At 42.1% G+C, this 17,394-nt stretch overlaps 1 protein-coding gene across 1 annotated transcript; it reads left to right on the top strand.

Moving 5' to 3' along the window:
- The first annotated feature begins 14,305 nt into the window (after positions 1 to 14,305).
- LOC107106949 (E3 ubiquitin-protein ligase Rnf220) lies at positions 14,306 to 15,078 on the top strand. The gene is made up of 2 exons (XM_015407166.1): positions 14,306 to 14,930; positions 15,044 to 15,078. Exons 1-2 carry the CDS (start codon positions 14,306 to 14,308, stop codon positions 15,076 to 15,078), a joined length of 660 nt encoding a protein of 219 aa, XP_015262652.1.
- The last annotated feature ends 2,316 nt before the right edge of the window (positions 15,079 to 17,394 follow it).

Genomic DNA, 17,394 nt, shown 5'->3' with positions numbered 1-17,394 from the left:
TGCTTCCCCTTTGGACATTCCTTCCGGTCTTGTCTTCCCCTTCTGACATTATGCTAATGAGCTATTATGCTAATAGCTTATTAGGTATGCTAATGAGCTCCTGCAGCTCTTTTTCTACGAAATAACCCCTGGTTAGAGGGGATCACCTTAACTTTCTCTGGTATATTGGTGTATGAAGGCTTCCTTGAGTGAGTGACTGATTTCCCTGGCTACAGTGCCCTCCTTTGACCACAGCTGAGTGCTGTCACACAGGCTGAATCACCCACCACCAGATGTCCCTGAGGTCACTAGTTCATGATTCTCAAAGGGCCTGAAATCTGAAACCAACTTACTTTGCATTATGGTAGGGCCAGTCATGGTTGTTCCCTATAATTCTTTATATCAGAGCTTTAATTTTTTTCTTGCCATTATGTTCCAAATATAATGAGGACAGAACCCAAAACATGTTTTGCATTGCCTACCCAAATTTTTTGCTGGCAACCCTAGTCTACTACAATTTTAGTCTTGGGAATACACAACCTTCTATTTATACCACAATCAAGGAGGATAAGGGAGTACGGCTCAGTGTTTTGATTGCTGAAGGTCTCCATCCCCATTCCTGGATCTCCAGTTAAAAGATCTCAGGGCACAAGTGTTTATTCACGGTCCCTTTCCCCATTTTACATATCTACCTCTGAAATATCCATAAATGGACTTTCAAAAGTTGCTTGGCAGATTCAAAATGTTATTGTAATGCTTTATTTATTACATCTGTAATCCACTCTTCCACAGGTCCCTCAGGGATTGATCAGGTCAATGCCAAACCTGCTTCAGCAGTGCTGCAGTGTAAGGTACTTGGCACATCACTCACTGGGGCCAACTTTGAACACTCTTTTGTAGCAACCAAAATGTTCCTTCTTATTGTAGCAAACACTCACCATGCAGTTTGGCTTTCTATGCACACATCTAATTCTACCGATACTTTTGAGTCACATTGCTTGTGCTGAGACTCTGCCATAATGTGGCCATTAGGAATGGTACAGCTGCTGCTGTTAAAAGGGAAGAAGCAAAGTGCCTAGAGAGGTCCTCCCCAGCCGCAAGAATCTGAATGATTTCAGAGGCTTGGAATGTTGTATCATTTTTATTTTGGAATATTGTATGTAAAAGGAGAAGGCCCATCACTTGACTTCTTTTATTCCAAAACTGAATCACACACAGGGCAGAAAGGAAGGGTGATGATGAGGTAAGTGGTTTGTCTCTGAGGTGATATAAAGTGGGTGGTTCACATCAGCACAAGAGATGTCCAAACCCAGTGTAAAGAGTAAAATGTAATGAGATCATCTTGAGACTAAATTTCCTACACATGCCAAATTCCACTTGATTTCAGGCTTATGGAAGTCAAAATAATTATAGCTGATTTCAACAGATAATGTAATTTGATCATGTATTTACTTCCCATGGCAAAATCTATGAATGCAGTAACAGTGAATAGGTGAATACCAAGAAAGGAATGCTAGTGTAGCTAATTGTGATTGCTTTGGTAAGGAGTATAATCCACTGAAGAGATTTCCCAGGGTTAGGGGGCTCAGGGAAAGAGGGAGAAGCTTTCTTTAGAGAGTGGATTGGGATGAGGTATTTAAACAAGGTGAGTGATTCTTCCCAGGGTCCACCCCAGGTCCTATCAAGCATACAAACTCTGCTAGTTCCCATTTGAACCTTAGATTTTCAGTCATGGGGGCCTGAGTTGGACAAAGACCATGCTATATGGAGAAAGGGGGATTGAACCTTCCCCTTGTATCATTTTCCTGATCTGAAGTTGCCCTGCAGAGCCAGTATTTCCTCCCTGGGGAAACTTATGTGTACTGATGGGTTACACTTTCATGGCTACCCATACGTTTCCCCAGCAGGGTCATTTCAGGGTAGGAAAATGGCATGGAGGAAAGACTTTTATCCCCCTCTCTCCATGCACCATGGCCCCAGTCTTGAGACTCTTAGGTTTCTGCCAGGAACTCCCACCATGTGCCTGCTTGTTGGGATCCAGGGAAATTAGGCTTTAAGACAGACAAACCTGGTGCAGACAGGGGAGAAGAAAGTGGAACTGATTAGGCTAACAAACTAGATAGAAGAAGGCTCACAGGAACAGGACACCAAAAGGGAAAAGAAAGAGTTGACATCTTTAAGTTATACCTGTGAGGTACTGTGGTGCACCAACAACATTTGCTAACAGGACGGGGAGTTATTTAGGAGCAAGAAAGAGCCATGACCACTCACAATGGAGTGTGGCAGAACAAGGCAAAGAGAGACAGTACAGCTCCCCAGTGGGGCCAATAGGGTTTCAAAAAGACGCGGTGGTTAAAGTCTGGTGGTTCAAGTCCTCCAGTATTTGCTGATTATCCTGAAAATTATTATTGCTCTTTAAAAACAGCAAAAATGTCCTCCCTAAAAGGAGGGATACAGATTGTGGAAGTCAGTGTAATTTCGCTTCAGAAGTCTCTGTTGGAGACTGTAAAATATATTTTTCCTCAATACAAAATCATAAAACGTGTATGTAGTTATAAAATATAACAAATGCTTAACATTTCAAAATATCTGATGAGGTCGATCTATAACATTTCCATTCTATAAAGAAAAATTCAGGCTAAGGAACAGATGGAGAAAATGTATATACAGACAATGTATGTGGCATGAATCCAGTAAAAATACAGGTAACAGAAAACTGCAGTAATGATACATAGGCAGATAAAAATGCATGGCCTTATAATTGAGATAGCTGTCTGCCTTAATGAATTTTTGATGAAAGTATACTTTTAATTAAAAGGGTTACCTGTGAAAGGGAGCATTGGTTCAATTGTTGTAAACTAATTTAGGTATGTTTCCTTTAGTCAACGTTTAAAATTATTTTACAGACAATAAATAATTAGTAATATTTTCTTACATTTCCTTAAACTATTATTTGGATTGAGAAAATGGCAATATCGATAGGATTTTAACTAATTAAAACTTTAAAAGCAGGAAAATTTATTGCCTAACATACCAAATGTTGTATTCAATTTTGGATTTCCTTGTGCTTATCATTACCTAATGCCAATGTATCTTTTTACACCTTCTTTGTACTTTCTTCTACAGAAGAATGTTTTATATCACTGGTATAATTATCTTGTTTTTATTGACATTTACTTAAATAACTAATTTTATTGTTTTTATAACTGGTAGGTGAAAACAAATTTTAGGGACAATAACTTTATTAAATTGGTGACTTTACTAATGACTGATACATTTTATTGTTTTTAATTGTGTTTTTATTGCTTGGTGATTTAAATATTGGTGATTTAATATGGTGTTTCTCCTTTTTGTTAGTTGCTTTTCTGCCTTGTTAGCTGAGAAGTTACTAATAACTTTATAAAATAAACAAACGAAGTTACTAATAACTTTATAAAATAAACAAACAGCTCATAAGACTAGGTACTGAATCCTGCCCAATAGCTATTTCAATAATTTGAAATTCTCAAAGTCTTTTTCTCATGGAGGATGTAAGAGGCAGCATTTGCTAATGGTTCTCAACTTTTTAAGCACAAGGGCTGGGCAGGTCCTATATCATGACCCAGTAAAGCAACTCTAGTAAAGGAACCACTTGGCCTTCTCATCCTTTCACACCTTGTGATGGCACAACCAGGGCTATTTTTGGGCAGGAACGCACAGGAACGGAGTTCCGGCTGGCTTCAGAGTTGGCCACGCCCACTACAGCCAAAACCTCTGTGTGTGTGTGGCTACAGAGGGAAGGCCTGGAGAGCCTCCCCCCCCCCGGCGACTCTGAGGCAGGCAGGCCAGGGAGGGCGACGCCCCCGTTGCAGCGGGGGAGCCGAGCCAGGGTCCGGGAGCTCCATCAGGGCGCGTGCGGAAGTGACGTCTGACGTGCTGACGTTGGGGGCATGGCTGAGCTCGTCGGAGGGGAAAACCATATGGTTTTTCCCCTCCGACGAGTTCAGCCACGCCCCCAACATCGGCAACGTGGCTGCGTCACCTCCAGTGACACAGCTTGGGGGGCGGGGTTCCCCCCGGGCCGGAATTCCCCTGCGGCGGAAATCGGGCCGCGGAAGCGGGCGGTTCCCCGCCCCCCGGCCCGATTTGGCAACCCTACAAGGGAAGGCAGTTTAAAGGGGGGGCTTGCCCGGGCTTCCCACAGCTGCGGGGTGCCTGGGCAAGCCAAGGGAGGCATGGAGGTGTGGTCTAACATGCTAATGAGCTGCACTGTCAGGGTATGGCCTAATATGCTAATAGGTTTCTGCTGTTGGGTGTGACCTATTATGCTAATGAGTTCCTGCTCGGCTTTTCCTACAAAAAAGGCCCTGGGCACAACCTTCCATTAACCACTTTACCTGGATCCACTTTACATAACATTATGTACAACTTTCCATTACCATGCTTTTGGTTAAAGAAGTATAGTTTAGAAACCATGTTTCTAGGGCTGCAATCCTACCAACATTTAGCTGGCAATAAGTCCTGCTGAGATCTGAGAGTAAACATAGTTAGAATTGTATTTCTAAGGTCAAGAGGTCAACTTTCTTATATGAAGGGATTTATTTACTTATGTATGTGTTTTATATAATTTTAGATAACTTTTGAATAATACACACAGCTCAGAAGCATTGTAATGACTGCAGATGAAACTATTGTATTAATTTGATAAATTTACATATGCAAATTTGTACACAATCCAATGAGAACAAAACCCAAATGTGCCTCTTAATTTAACAGTGCATCCCTGAAAAAATAAGGTACAAACATTTAGTTTCCAGGTTTCTTCTGTCTCCTTTGCTTGATTTATGACACTAGTTGCTTTCTAAAAAGTGAAGTCTGTTATGAAAATATGCCCAAAGATCTGGACAACTGATACTGATCACATCTATGTGAACAGCTTGTACTTACTAATCAATGAAGGAAAAGGCCTCTGCACATACTAAAATGAAGACTGTTTTGATTATGACACATATGATGTGACTGAACCTAATATCTGCAAATGGGATCTAGAGTTTAGTGACAGCATAACTCTAAATACAGATCATAGGAGGTAGGGAAGGAAGGTCGTTTGTACTCCTTTACTCTTTTTTCAGATAAATCCTGTTACTGATCTAAAAGACTGGCACAGAAGAATCAGGATGTGATTGAAATTATTGATTTGTGTATTGGCAGAAGTCTTTATGTGCATGAATGTAAAACACAATGAAAACATTTTTGTACATGCAATTAAATATATCATTTAACCTTCGTCTAAATCTGTTTTCTTGCATATCACTGTATCCTGATAATGCATTAATCCTTTGTGGGAAAGTGATGAACACCTCCAAAAAGCAGGTATTTAAAAAAGCTGTAGAGTGCAATCCTATGAACAGTTACACCCTTCTTAACTCATTGCATTTAATGTACTTGGATGCTTAGGATGGCACTGTAACTGGCATAACTTACTATGTGTTTGTTGTTTTAAGATTTAGATGGCAGATAGCTGGTGGTTGCTCTGTATATGGGGAAAGGATGAGATTCTGTTGTGAATCAAATTCAGAAAGAAGTAAAACAGAGACAGATACAGTGAAAGATAACCACAATTATATGTTACATTGCACTAGGAACAGAAGTACCAAATTAAATTAGCACATATACTATATGTGGAACTCATTGGCACCATGTGCACTAAACAATCAGAGATAAAATAATCAAGGGTCAACAGTTATCAGATAAGGTTGGTAGGACAGGATCCTCAAATTCAGAGTTACTTTAAATCATGAGGAACTGAGTCAATGTCCATGACTCATAGTATACTCTTAAACAGTTACACCTTTCTAAATCCATTGACTACAATGGATTTAGAAGGATATAACTCTAGGATTATATTATAAGACATTCAGGCTGTGATATGCAGATTGCTCATTTCAAAGTAGTTATCTGTAGAAAGAAAATGGGTTATTTTAGAATAAGTGTCCTGAGAATTGTACCAATGTTAGTATCGTCTTCATCTGTAATTTTGTCAGTGTTGGAGCAGGATAGGTGGCTAGAAGGGATCATTTAGCTCAGGGTGGCCAAACTGCGGCTTGGGAGCCATATGCAGCTCTTTCACACATATTGTGCGGCTCCCAGCAGGGTGGCTGGGGAAGTGAAGGGGAGGCATGCCTCCCTGATCAGTCTTCCCTTCCCCAGCCAGTGTTCCCCTCCCTGGGTAGGCTTGAGGTGGGGGGGGGAGCAGAGAAAGAACACATCTTTAACTTTAAATGCATTCTCGAAGCCCCCCCCCCCCTTGCAGGCTGGCTTGGAGAAGGCATTTGCCTCTTTAAATAAGTCAAGCCAGCTTGTGTAGGAGGCTTGGAGGATGCATTTAAAGTTGCTTTCTTTCCACCTCTCCCTCCCCCCATCTATTTGCTTTCTTTGTTTCTCTCTTTCTTTCCACCTCTTTTATTCTTCCTCTCTCCCCCTCTCTCTCCCCTAGACAAATAAATATAATTTGCAAACAAATAAATATCACTGGACAAATAAAGATCATTATCAGTGTCTGTTTTACCTCTTTTGCTTTTTATTTTGAGCAGTCTCATTTAATGTTAATAAAAAGCAAATCTGCGTATTTTTCAATAAAAACGTGTGTGCAATATTTGTTCATGTACTGCAGCTCTCAAACTTCTGACATTTATTCTATACAGCTGTTATGTTATGCAAGTTTGGCCATCCCTGTTCAGCCTATGCCCCCAGTCAGTTAACAAATCTAGCCCAGACAATATAGTAAAAAAATGACCAGCCCAACTGCACTCAGTCCCATTATAGTAAGGCCATGCAGCTCCAATCTCTCTCTCTCTCATTGTTAAAATCAAAAACTGTGTGGGTGATCTGGGATGTCTAGCCTGAAATGCCTAAGCAGCGTTTTCACACAAGGCATTACAGAATGCTTATACTGTAGGTTCTACTTGAGAATTATTGGTGGATGTAAAGGAGAACTGATACATCTCACAGTGAACACATCCCAAGGTAATGAAAAATGCCTCAAACCTTTCTCATGATAACAGTGGTATGTGTGAATGAATATTAAATATGGGACAGGCATGGAAGAGAAACAGGATATACATTTGCACCAGTGTACATCTGAAGAGGCATTATAAGCTGATATAAGTCTCACATGCCCTTACTAGTGAAAGCTGTTGCTGTGGGAGAGAATGCAGGAGAAATGACAAAATCAGCTTGCTCCTTGTGCAAAGGGGCCCAGTTCTGTATTACTCAGCCCCCTGCTTAGAACTCTGAAAACAGCCAAAGCCCAGGCAAAGACCCCAACGCCTTTCCCCAGTTCTTAGCCCCACTTGGGACACTGCTCCCTTTTAAGGAGGGGGGAGGCTCATCCCCAAGCAGCTGTGCGTCCCAGCTGTGGACTTCATTTCCCAGGCTTCCTCCTCGTCCTAATGTATTCCGTTCTCCGGCCGGCTCTGTGCCTGTGCGTGTGTGTTTGAGAGAGAGCGGGCGAGAGCGAAAGAGCGAGGGTGTGTGTGAGTGTGTGAGAGCAGCTAGGAGTCCCCGGGAGAGTGGAGGCTCATTCACTGATTAGAGGCAGCTTCGAGAGGCAGCGCTGCGCCTTCCCCGGCTCCCAGCAGCCGTGTCAGGCTCTCGCTTACTCTCATGCTGGCCGAAAGCGCTTGCACACACACGCCGGGCTTTTGCACATCCAGCTCTCCACCCCATGCAACATCTCACGCTCTTCCTTTCCCCTTCCTGAAGTCCAAAGGGGAAGCCAGCTTCCGAGGAATTTCCACGGTGAGTATCAGAGATCCCAGGGCTGCTTGTTAGGAAGTCAGGGGTGTGCGTTTGTGTATGTGTGCGTGCACGTCCGTGCTCGGGTCGAGCTAACTTTCCAGCAATGGATCTCCAGGGTTTTGATCTGCGCTGGTGCTATTTGCTCCCCCTTGCAAATCCGGGCTCTGATGTTTCAAAAAGTCAAACTTTGTGAGACAAGTTTGCCCCTACATTTCTCCCCTCGCCCCAGTGCAAAGTTCAAGCGGAGCCAGCTACTTATCGGGGTCCGGGGGTGGGAATGCTGGAAGCGGGGGTGGGGGGTGTCTTAATGAGTGCGTATTAAAAGTCAGATCAATATGGTGCCCCCTCCCCCTTGCAGCGTAGCTGAGATCCCGGGACTCTCCTCCTCCTCCTGTTGTTGTTTATTTTCCCGGGGAGTGGGTGGGAAGCAGCCAACACGGGGAGGGTGGTGGTGGGTGTGTGGTGAGATCAGGTGCCAGGGGAAGCAGCCCTGCAAAATGCAAACCGAAAGCCGCGCGCTTCCAATTAGCGCAAACATCGTATAGAAATTAAAAGGGAGGGCGGCGGGGGGGGGGCGCGGTATCCCATGTGCGAGGCACAGTGGTACTTCCCGGCTTTCCTTCGTATGTCCCAGAGTCTCTGGCTGCAACAACGCAATTTCCCTAAACAAAATCAAAGCGGAGAAAGTTCTATCGAGAGGAAAAGCCAGTTTCTCTCCCACTTAATGTAAAAAAACCTACCGCAAATTCGAATAAGTCGTAAGAGTACACGGTTTTTAAAAATTACGCGTTTCACTGTGCTCAGTTACCTCCGCGCACAATCTATCCATTAGCTTTCAGTTTTACTAGAGAATCAAGGCGCGCGTGAACTTTGATTTCACTGTATTCGAAATTATACGTTTGCTGTTAAGGAGAACTTTTCGCCTTTATTGTTTTGTTACATAGACCTCTCTTTTTTGCGAATTTGAAATCTTTGTAATTGGGAGAAATGATTAAAATTAAATCAAAGAACTTTTCTTCCTTCAAAGAAGCTCACTCGCCTGCATTTTTGTGAGATGCAAAAAAAATGATTCCCTTCGATGTTTACGATTATTTTTGCAAGCAATCGCAAAGACAAAGCTGCCCTGTAGAGCCAACATCGGCGCAGCGCATAAATAGCAAACCCGGCTGGAAGCCCTTGGTGAGAGGAAGTGGGCGATGCATATAGAGCAGGGGTCCTTTCGAGAAACTTTCTGCACCTTTTCAGCCCAGCAGTCAAGACACGACAAGCTTTTGAAATAAAGCAACAGCGGGGCAAGGAAGTCAGTCGGTACACAGGCTGCAAGGAAGGGGAAATAATTCCTCACCTTGTAGATCGAAATATACAAAAACCATCTGCTTAGGCACAATGGAATCATTAGGCGATGTCCAATGCAAGAGTTGTATTCAAGGCTTTCGCCTTCCAGACAGGAAACGTGCAGGGAAGGGATCGTTACAATAAATTCAAACTGCTCGAGTCATCCTCACGTCTGATGAGCTTTGTTTGCAGTTTTAGGGAGAAAAAGAGCCCTGACCGGACCCTGGGGTGGAGGGATTTTACTGGCGTCCCCGCATACGTTTCCGGGAAGGAGTGAAAATCTTGGTATCTTTGCAAGGCTGTTGTTAACCGATTGCGCACAATTGTTGTTGTCGGTGCAGAACGTTGGCGTAGTCAGTGGGAAAGTGCCCAGGCATGGCAGGGCGGGCACATTGCCGGGAATGAAACGATGCGGAAATTCGCTCGCAAATGGACTTTTGAGATTTTCATGCCCAGTTTTGTTGTTTCATTTAATGGAGTGGGAAAGTTGGGGAAGTGCCTTGTTTTGTTGCCTTGTTTAAAATTCTTTTAAATCAGCCCTATTCTTTTGTGCTGGGAAGGACAAACACCTGTTTTGATCTGCAACTGCAGAAAGTCACACAAGTGCGGGTTAATTTTCCTCCTTGCAATTAAAACCGCATTTATTTCCTTTTCCTAGGAACTGAAAGGGGTCTAACACTCTTATGTCCAAACTAATCCAGGGTTTTTTCTAGATTAGGAAAGCTGAATTTGAGTAGTTTTAGTCTTTTTCTGAACTGGGGAACCAGCAGAAGCTCTCGGAGTCCACCCCTCGCACTTTGAGGGACCTTTCCGGACCGGGGGTGGAGGGCCAGATACTGCACATCAGTTCCGAGGTTGGTTACTTCGTGTTGTTTCACCAAAATTGTGGCCCAAAGTGCTTGTCGCGCGAGTAGATTTTTCGCAAGTAAATGTTTAAAAACTGGGAAAAGAAATCTGGGTTTTGGGATGGAGTGTGTGATGGAAAGCTCTCTACAGGTCGGTAACACCTCAGTATTTTGCAGCTCAGATTGTTGCTTTTTAGCATTCCTATGGTTTATTTTCATTTGCTTGCTTTTGGTGGTGGTGGGGAGTTGCCAACCAGTTGGGGAAAGGTAAGGCGGTTGCTTTGTTGTTGCACCGGGGGCCTGATCCACCGTCGCTCCCATGGGTGGTGCTTTTCGTACTCCTTGAATTGGTATTCCTAGGTCCCGAACCGGCAGTGCCCGTTTTCCACCCCCCTCCCTGCGCTGTAAGTCGTAATTTAGCCGGCACGCCCGCAACACCAGCATCCCCCTGGTATTTAGCTACAAGAAACACAGGGTTATAGAATTTCTTGGTGATGTCCTGGGATCCCTTCCTTCAGGTTCTCAGTCTTCCATTTGTTTTACTTTGAATAGTTAGTTCAAATGTGTAATTCGTTTGAGCACTTTAATCCCCTCAACAACTGATTTTTTAAAATATTGTGATTTTGTAATTTAGAGTATATTTCTCTTTTTAAAATTATGAGATTAAAAAGTAACAATAACTCGAAGTATCCAAAGATCCCTTCTTCATTTCCTCTTTCCAGAAGTGTTGGGTGGTTTTACAAAAAATGTTTTGAAAACTTTCCCCCCTCCCCTCTACAAACAGCAGAGAAAAATTATGATTTTAATTCAGTTAATTTAAAATTTTGAAATAGTTTAAAGATCATAGTTAATAGTTGTTATTAACATAGATCACAGATAATAGATAATAGTTGTCTGGGAGATTTTTTTTAAAAGTAACAATATAGAAGTCATTTGTTACCCATAAATTCTAAGAGTTTTTAGTATTTAAATTCTGTGTTTTTACATGTAATTTACACTGTAAAATTACCTTCAGGTATGACTAGCTTTGCTTTATCCACTTGCCTGTTGTCTAGGAGAAAAACTGGTAAATTCTGTGTATGACAGACCAGCTTCCTTTCAGTAGATTCTCTTCCTGGGTAGCTAAAATAGCATTATAATTATGAATATGCAGAGAAACCAAAAGCTAAACTGGACATTGCATGTGATATTTTGCTCTTACAGTTTTGTTGTAGCTCAATCTTGAAGGATTTTAACTAAGGTTTTCTTGGTCTTGCTGTTTTACTTTGCATTTAGTGATAGGTGGAAATAATGCGTGCCTTAAAAAGAAAGATTTTAAAGAAAAATATCTCAAGTGAGTGATGATTTTAATAATATAAGAAATCAGAATATGTTTTTTTCTCTGCTAATCTAACCTGGATACCCAGTGGACAGTTTATGTAGCTTCATAGATTTATCTCCACCCCCTTGGCCTCCTCCACTCCTTGTTTAGTTAATTCGACAAAGACTTTTTGCAATCTGTTTGGAGTTTGTCTGATGCCGTGGAAAAGTATCTGCTGATTTATTTGGTTGCTTTTCGATTTCTGTCGCTAGACCGTCTTTTCTCTTCCTTTCAGCAGGGATGTCAGCTGTTATTACTTCCTATTGATCTCTTTGCAAAGTGAGAAGTGAACTAAAATTAATGTCAATTCCACTGCTTGGATCAATAGCTGGAGTTATTTTAATCTGGATTTGCACAGGGTGCTAAATTAAAAAAATCAGCATAGAGGCAGAAAAGTAACAGTTACTTACTTTGCCTGTGCCCATTCCCTTCCCGTCACCTGAATGCTTCATCAGACTGGTTATTCTGCAATCCATATTTTTTTAATTAAGCAGGCCAGTTAGTTTTCTTATTTTGGGTTCCATATTTAAAAACCGATGACATTTTGACATTGGGAGTGTATTAACTATAGATTTTCATAATGACTGGTCTTGCCGCAGCCTCATCTATACATGCTCCTAATGATGGTGGTGGTGGTGGTAGGGAATCACAGGGTGGGGCAAAGGGATGGTGGAAAGAAGGTAAGAGATGAGGCAAGAACAGGGAAGAATGCAAGTCTTTGGGGGGGGGAACCCTAAACTTGGCCTGGCGCACTATCACAGTGTGTTGATTTATTCTCTATGTAATGAAGTTTGCAAACGAATAAGGCGGTTGGAGTGATTCACAGTATCCTACAAGGAGTGTCAAGTGTGGCTTCCAGATTACTAATTTATGAAATACATTTAACGTAATGAGATGACAGTGCAAGTAAAAATAGAAAACCAGGCACAGATGCATCAGTGGTGCACCCTTGACCCTCCTCCCAGTTTAAACTGTGGAGAATTTGTGTTATAGGCCGGTTCATAATACAATTCTCTTTATTGTTTCTTTTGTCTTTTAAAATAGCTGGGAATAATTATATATTCCCCCCACCCCAATTGGGAAATTATTACAATTGTTAGTCTTAACATTTGTTTGCTTTTTGTTTTTTGATAAACCAGAAAGTAGCAAGAGGAGAGCACCGGAATGAATGCTGGCTAGGCTGCCTTTGGCATCTCTCTGTCCATGGTTAGAACTTGACAAAAAAGTTATTTTACATTTGGAATGGACTGAAATTTGTTGATATGAGATCCATGATCTGGCAATTTAGTATGGAGCTCTCCCGGCAGGGGAGCCAAATGAGAAAGAAGCAAGAAATGATGCCCACTGATCTTCAGTCGCTGAATGGCTTGGTACAGGATGGGAGAAAAGGAAATGTTATTGCTGGACTCTATGAAAGGCACAGCCAGAATGCCATAGAGTTTGTTAACCTAGGCTTGCTCATTCAAAGAATACAAAAGCCACTCCATTAGAAAAGGGACTCTTTCAGTAGGTTTTATTTGCTGTGTCTGACCTTCTTGGAACTAACAGCCACATTTTCTAACAGCTTTTTTATTATATGAATATTTTGTGTCCCTTTGAGTGCAGCAAGGGTAGTATATTGTTTTAGAGTAACAGTCCTCATATATTAAAGCACATTGTGCCATCCTGAATAGTTGGCAGTAGAAGCTTAAAGAAGGATTGTGGGTTTGCTGTTGGAGGGGGGCAAACAATTCTTTTTTTGGTTTTAAAGGTTTGGGAGGAAATAGTCTTTCCTCCCAGATCCACATATACAAAAAACACAGGTATCTTTGTTCCATTTTTGTTTCTTTTGGTGTTATGATTTGTTCCTTGGAATTTGTAAGAAGCTGCAAAGGAAAAACAAGCCCAGAAATGGTGTTAATATTTTTTCCTCTAAATGTTAATGGCACATCCAGGACTGTTTACAAATCTACTTAAGCATGAGCGCATTAGGAAGTAAAATTACTGATCCGTTTTGTGCTGTCCTCGACCTGAAAGGCAGATGCTCGCGGGAGATCAGATGGCACAGGCACCCATTATGATTTTAAATATTGTTAGAGATGCCAGGCACTTTATTGATGAAGTTTGTATTGCTTGCTTTACAAAAAAGAAGCTCAGAAAAAGGATGGGGGGTTATTTAGAAATATGTGCAGTGAGCATGTTGTTTATTCCAGCACACACCATTGGTAAAACCTAAAACCTATGTATCTATTGCTTCTACAACAGTAGATAGAAATTACACCCAGACTGTTTATGCATTGCAGGCTGTATAAATAACTATAGGGAAGTTCACTTGTAATTTTTGAAGCATTTTATTAGAAATTAGGTTTTGGATAGGGGCACCAAAGTTCCCACCACTGATTTTTCACATCCAAGATTATTTAATTTTCACATGATTTTTTGTTTGGTACGTCAGGTAGGTTGCCCTTTTTCTGCTCCTCGGAGGATACTATTTTCCTGCATGGGTTCTCGGTGTGGTGGGGGTTAACGCAACTTATTCAGAACATCTAATCCCTGCCAGACACATATTTCTTGATCTGAACCTGCCCCACTCCATTGCTCGTCTGTATGGCAGAAGAAGACAATACTGAGACTGTTGGTATGCCATGTTAAATCAGCTTTGGAGAGTTCTCTTGAACTCAAGTTTACTGCTATAGCATTGAACTGGGAGCAGGAGAAAGGTTTGTGCAGATACACCCTTAGAGGGAGTCAGAGGCACTTCTAGATATTTGTAGTTTCCTGCTAGTTTCTTATGTGAGAAGACAGGGAGGTTTGCTTCTGGTTCGAGCAATTTTTTTGCTGCATCCTGGACAGATGGCTGCTAAAGACTGACAACCTCTATTCCCCTCCTTTTCCTCCTGTTTCTTCACAGCTTTGAGTTGGTGATGAGGTCCCAGTGAAATCCTTCAGCTCTACTCCCAGACGTTGTTTTGCTTTCCATCCAGGGAAGACCATTTCCCTTGTGGCCCTGTCAAGGAAAGAGTCTCCGATGGACTTACACCGGGCAGCCTTCAAGATGGAAAACTCCTCCTACCTTCCCAATCCTCTGGCATCTCCAGCCCTCATGGTTCTTGCTTCTACTGCTGAAGCCAGCCGCGATGCTTCCATCCCTTGCCAACAGCCAAGGCCCTTTGGCGTCCCTGTGTCAGTGGACAAGGATGTTCACATCCCATTCACCAATGGCTCCTATACTTTTGCCTCCATGTATCACCGACAAGGTGGGGTGCCAGGAGCATTCACCAACCGTGATTTTCCACCTTCCTTGCTTCATCTCCACCCCCAGTTTGCTCCCCCCAATCTGGACTGCACCCCAATAAGCATGCTGAACCACAGTGGTGTTGGGGCCTTCCGTCCCTTCGCCTCCACTGAGGACAGGGAGAGTTACCAGTCAGCTTTTACACCTGCCAAACGCCTGAAGAACTGCCATGATACTGACTCTCCCCACCTTCGCTTCTCAGACGCTGATGGCAAGGAGTATGAGTTTGGAGCCCAGCTCCCATCAGGCTCCCCCGGCTCCCTCAAAGTCGATGACACAGGGAAAAAGATCTTTGCTGTCTCTGGCCTCATTTCAGACCGGGAGACCTCATCTAGCCCTGAAGACCGAAATGATAGATGTAAGTACCTTAACTTTGCTTAGCTGAACTGTTGAAACGATCAACAGGTGTGTTCTCTAACACCAGGATACATTAAAGAGGCACATGATACTTGTGGTCTTGTTTTCTTTAAGTGGATGTTGACAGATTGCAGAAGGAGGTGGATTGAAGGGAAGCTGAAAAAGGAAGCTGTTCTTCTCAGCCTAGATTGGGGTGCTGCGCTACAGAGTATTGCCAGTGCTACAGAGAAGGAAGAGAGATTCTGCATTGCCAGTGTGTTGAAAAATATATTGCCCTGCTGTCTGGTTAAAAATCCCTCTGACCATTTCCTTACTCATTTGCTTTGTGTACCTAGCATCCCAGAAGTTGTTCCTCATATCAGTATGTAGGTGTAATTATTCAATGGTTAACTTAAACTAAAACCCTATCACAGAGAAAGAAAGAAGGTATGCTCTTCCATGGTGGAACACCAAGCTCTAATACCTCCCATACAGTTTGCAGTGTTTTCAGATAATGTCTACATTTTGGGAATGAAAGCATCTTTCACAAACTAGGGGCCATCTGAAAGCCAGTTTGTACAAGGTTCATTATAGGAGCAGTGCCTGTTGCAGCATCCTCCAATCTCTCAGCTGACTCGCTTCCTCATTAACTGCTATATGGAAAGTAGATCAAATGGTACCTCATCTAGGAAATGTAAGATAAGGCAGAGTTTGGCTGGTGCTGGTTTCCTCATACAAATACAGCTTACATACTGAGCAAAGGTTGTTTTTCCATGTGGGTCCCTTTGTTCATTCTTCTGGACTCTTGCCTCCTCCCTCATCTTTAGCTTTGGGGAAAGTGAAGTAAAAGGGAAAAATAGTGATCCCCCCCCCCCCAACTGCACGCAGCTTCCCAGTTCCCCCTTGGATACCATTTTTCTTCTTCTCCTTTATGATGCCGAGGAGAGTAATAGAGACGTTGTTGCGCTCTCTCCCTTGTCGGTGCTGCTTCCTCGGGCTGTCTCCTTGAATTAGGCACTGTGTTAACTTCCTGGTGCTGGGAGGCATCTGCCGAAAGCCCACATACCTTGTCAATAAAAGTCACCATAAAATCAACCTGCCTTGTAAATCCATCGCTCTTTGGTTTTGAAATATGCCATGAGTGTGTCTTTTATGTCAACGTTTGTAAGTGTGGAATAATTCCCTTTTAAAGACAGAAGATGCATGTTGCCCTACAAATGTGCGCTCTTTCCCTGGTATGACTTGCGCTGTGTGAGAAGGGCTTTCTTGGGAGGTTTCTTTTTTTTGCCTTGAATACTTCAGTGCAACAGTTGATTGTTTGCAAGAGTGTGTGCGTGTGCATGTGTATGGGGGTGGGAATATTAATAGGAGTTGAAAAGAAAGAGTTGAGGTTATCATGAGTAAAAATAACTTATATTAACGGTTAATGGTGCTCTCCACTATCGGTATAATCTGCTTGTACACTGGAAGATGACGCTTAAAAAGCTGGTCTGCTGATTAAATACATTAGAGTGAACGGAACGTTCCATCTTGCTAACATGCGCCTGTCAGACAGTGGTATAAAGAAGTAAAGCCTTCCATTAATAACTGGACAATATGTGGAAGAGATGGAATGGCAAGCACATACTCTAATATTGTTACATGTATTCCATACAGCACATGCACATGTCTTTCATGTCTTTTGTTCAGAAAAAACTAGATCTTTCTTTCACTGACTTTGTTGTCAGAGTCTTGAGAGTCTTGAATTCTTAGACAGTATATAGGCAAACCATGTAAAAACCATATAGAGAACAAGGGCTTGAAGAAGACATTTTAGAAAAATACATTGTAGCATGAAAGACAGGATAAAAAATTGCAAATTGCACTAAAAGACTCACAGTGTAGAGAGTTTTATTTCTTGATTTTGCTTGCATTGCCTTGAAAAAATAGAAATTGCTTTGAATTTATAATGTTTTAATAGGAGCAAGATGAAAATTGACTTTACATGCAACAATCCTGCATAAAGTATAGATTTTTGGAGACAGACGTAGATTCAGTTTAGGGGCTGAATTTTGACTTTTGCTTAGTTAAAGGGGTTAAGACATGCTGTATTAATGTAATGTGTGCTTATGTATGCATGAACATACGGTAGCATGATAAAAGCTAGTTATGACCTTCAAATACCCTTGACATGTTTAGGCATGATTTTGTTGAATTTATATTTTAGGGCATTTTAGTATCTAGGATAAGAATAAGGTGTGGGTTCGATGTGTGTAAAAGATTTGTGGTAGTTTATAGAATGGGTCTGAGGGCTGATGTTGCTTTTGAGTGGTACCGTGGTTTTAGACAGAACTGGAGGCATGCATGCATATTTGCATATATGTAAATATGTCTTTCTGGGCTTTTGTAAATACCTGGTCATTGACCCCTGAAAAGCTGTCTCAGTTTCTTTGCACAAACAGTATATACAAACCTTTCTATGAAACAAGGATCCTTTCACCACCTCC

Source organism: Gekko japonicus, unplaced genomic scaffold (genome assembly GCF_001447785.1).
Source record: "Gekko japonicus isolate JY-2015 unplaced genomic scaffold, Gekko_japonicus_V1.1 scaffold4164, whole genome shotgun sequence".
Taxonomy (NCBI): Eukaryota; Metazoa; Chordata; class Lepidosauria; order Squamata; family Gekkonidae; genus Gekko; species Gekko japonicus.
This window is presented reverse-complemented; position numbering and strand designations above follow the sequence as displayed.

What these genes read in the sequence shown, in the direction of transcription:
- LOC107106949 (XM_015407166.1), top strand. Translation starts at nt 14,306, where the DNA reads ATGGACTTACACCGGGCAGCCTTCAAGATGGAAAACTCCTCCTACCTT. An exon ending in TGAAGACCGAAATGATAGAT is followed by an intron (nt 14,931 to 15,043) that starts GTAAGTACCTTA and finishes GTTTTCTTTAAG; the next exon opens with TGGATGTTGACAGATTGCAG.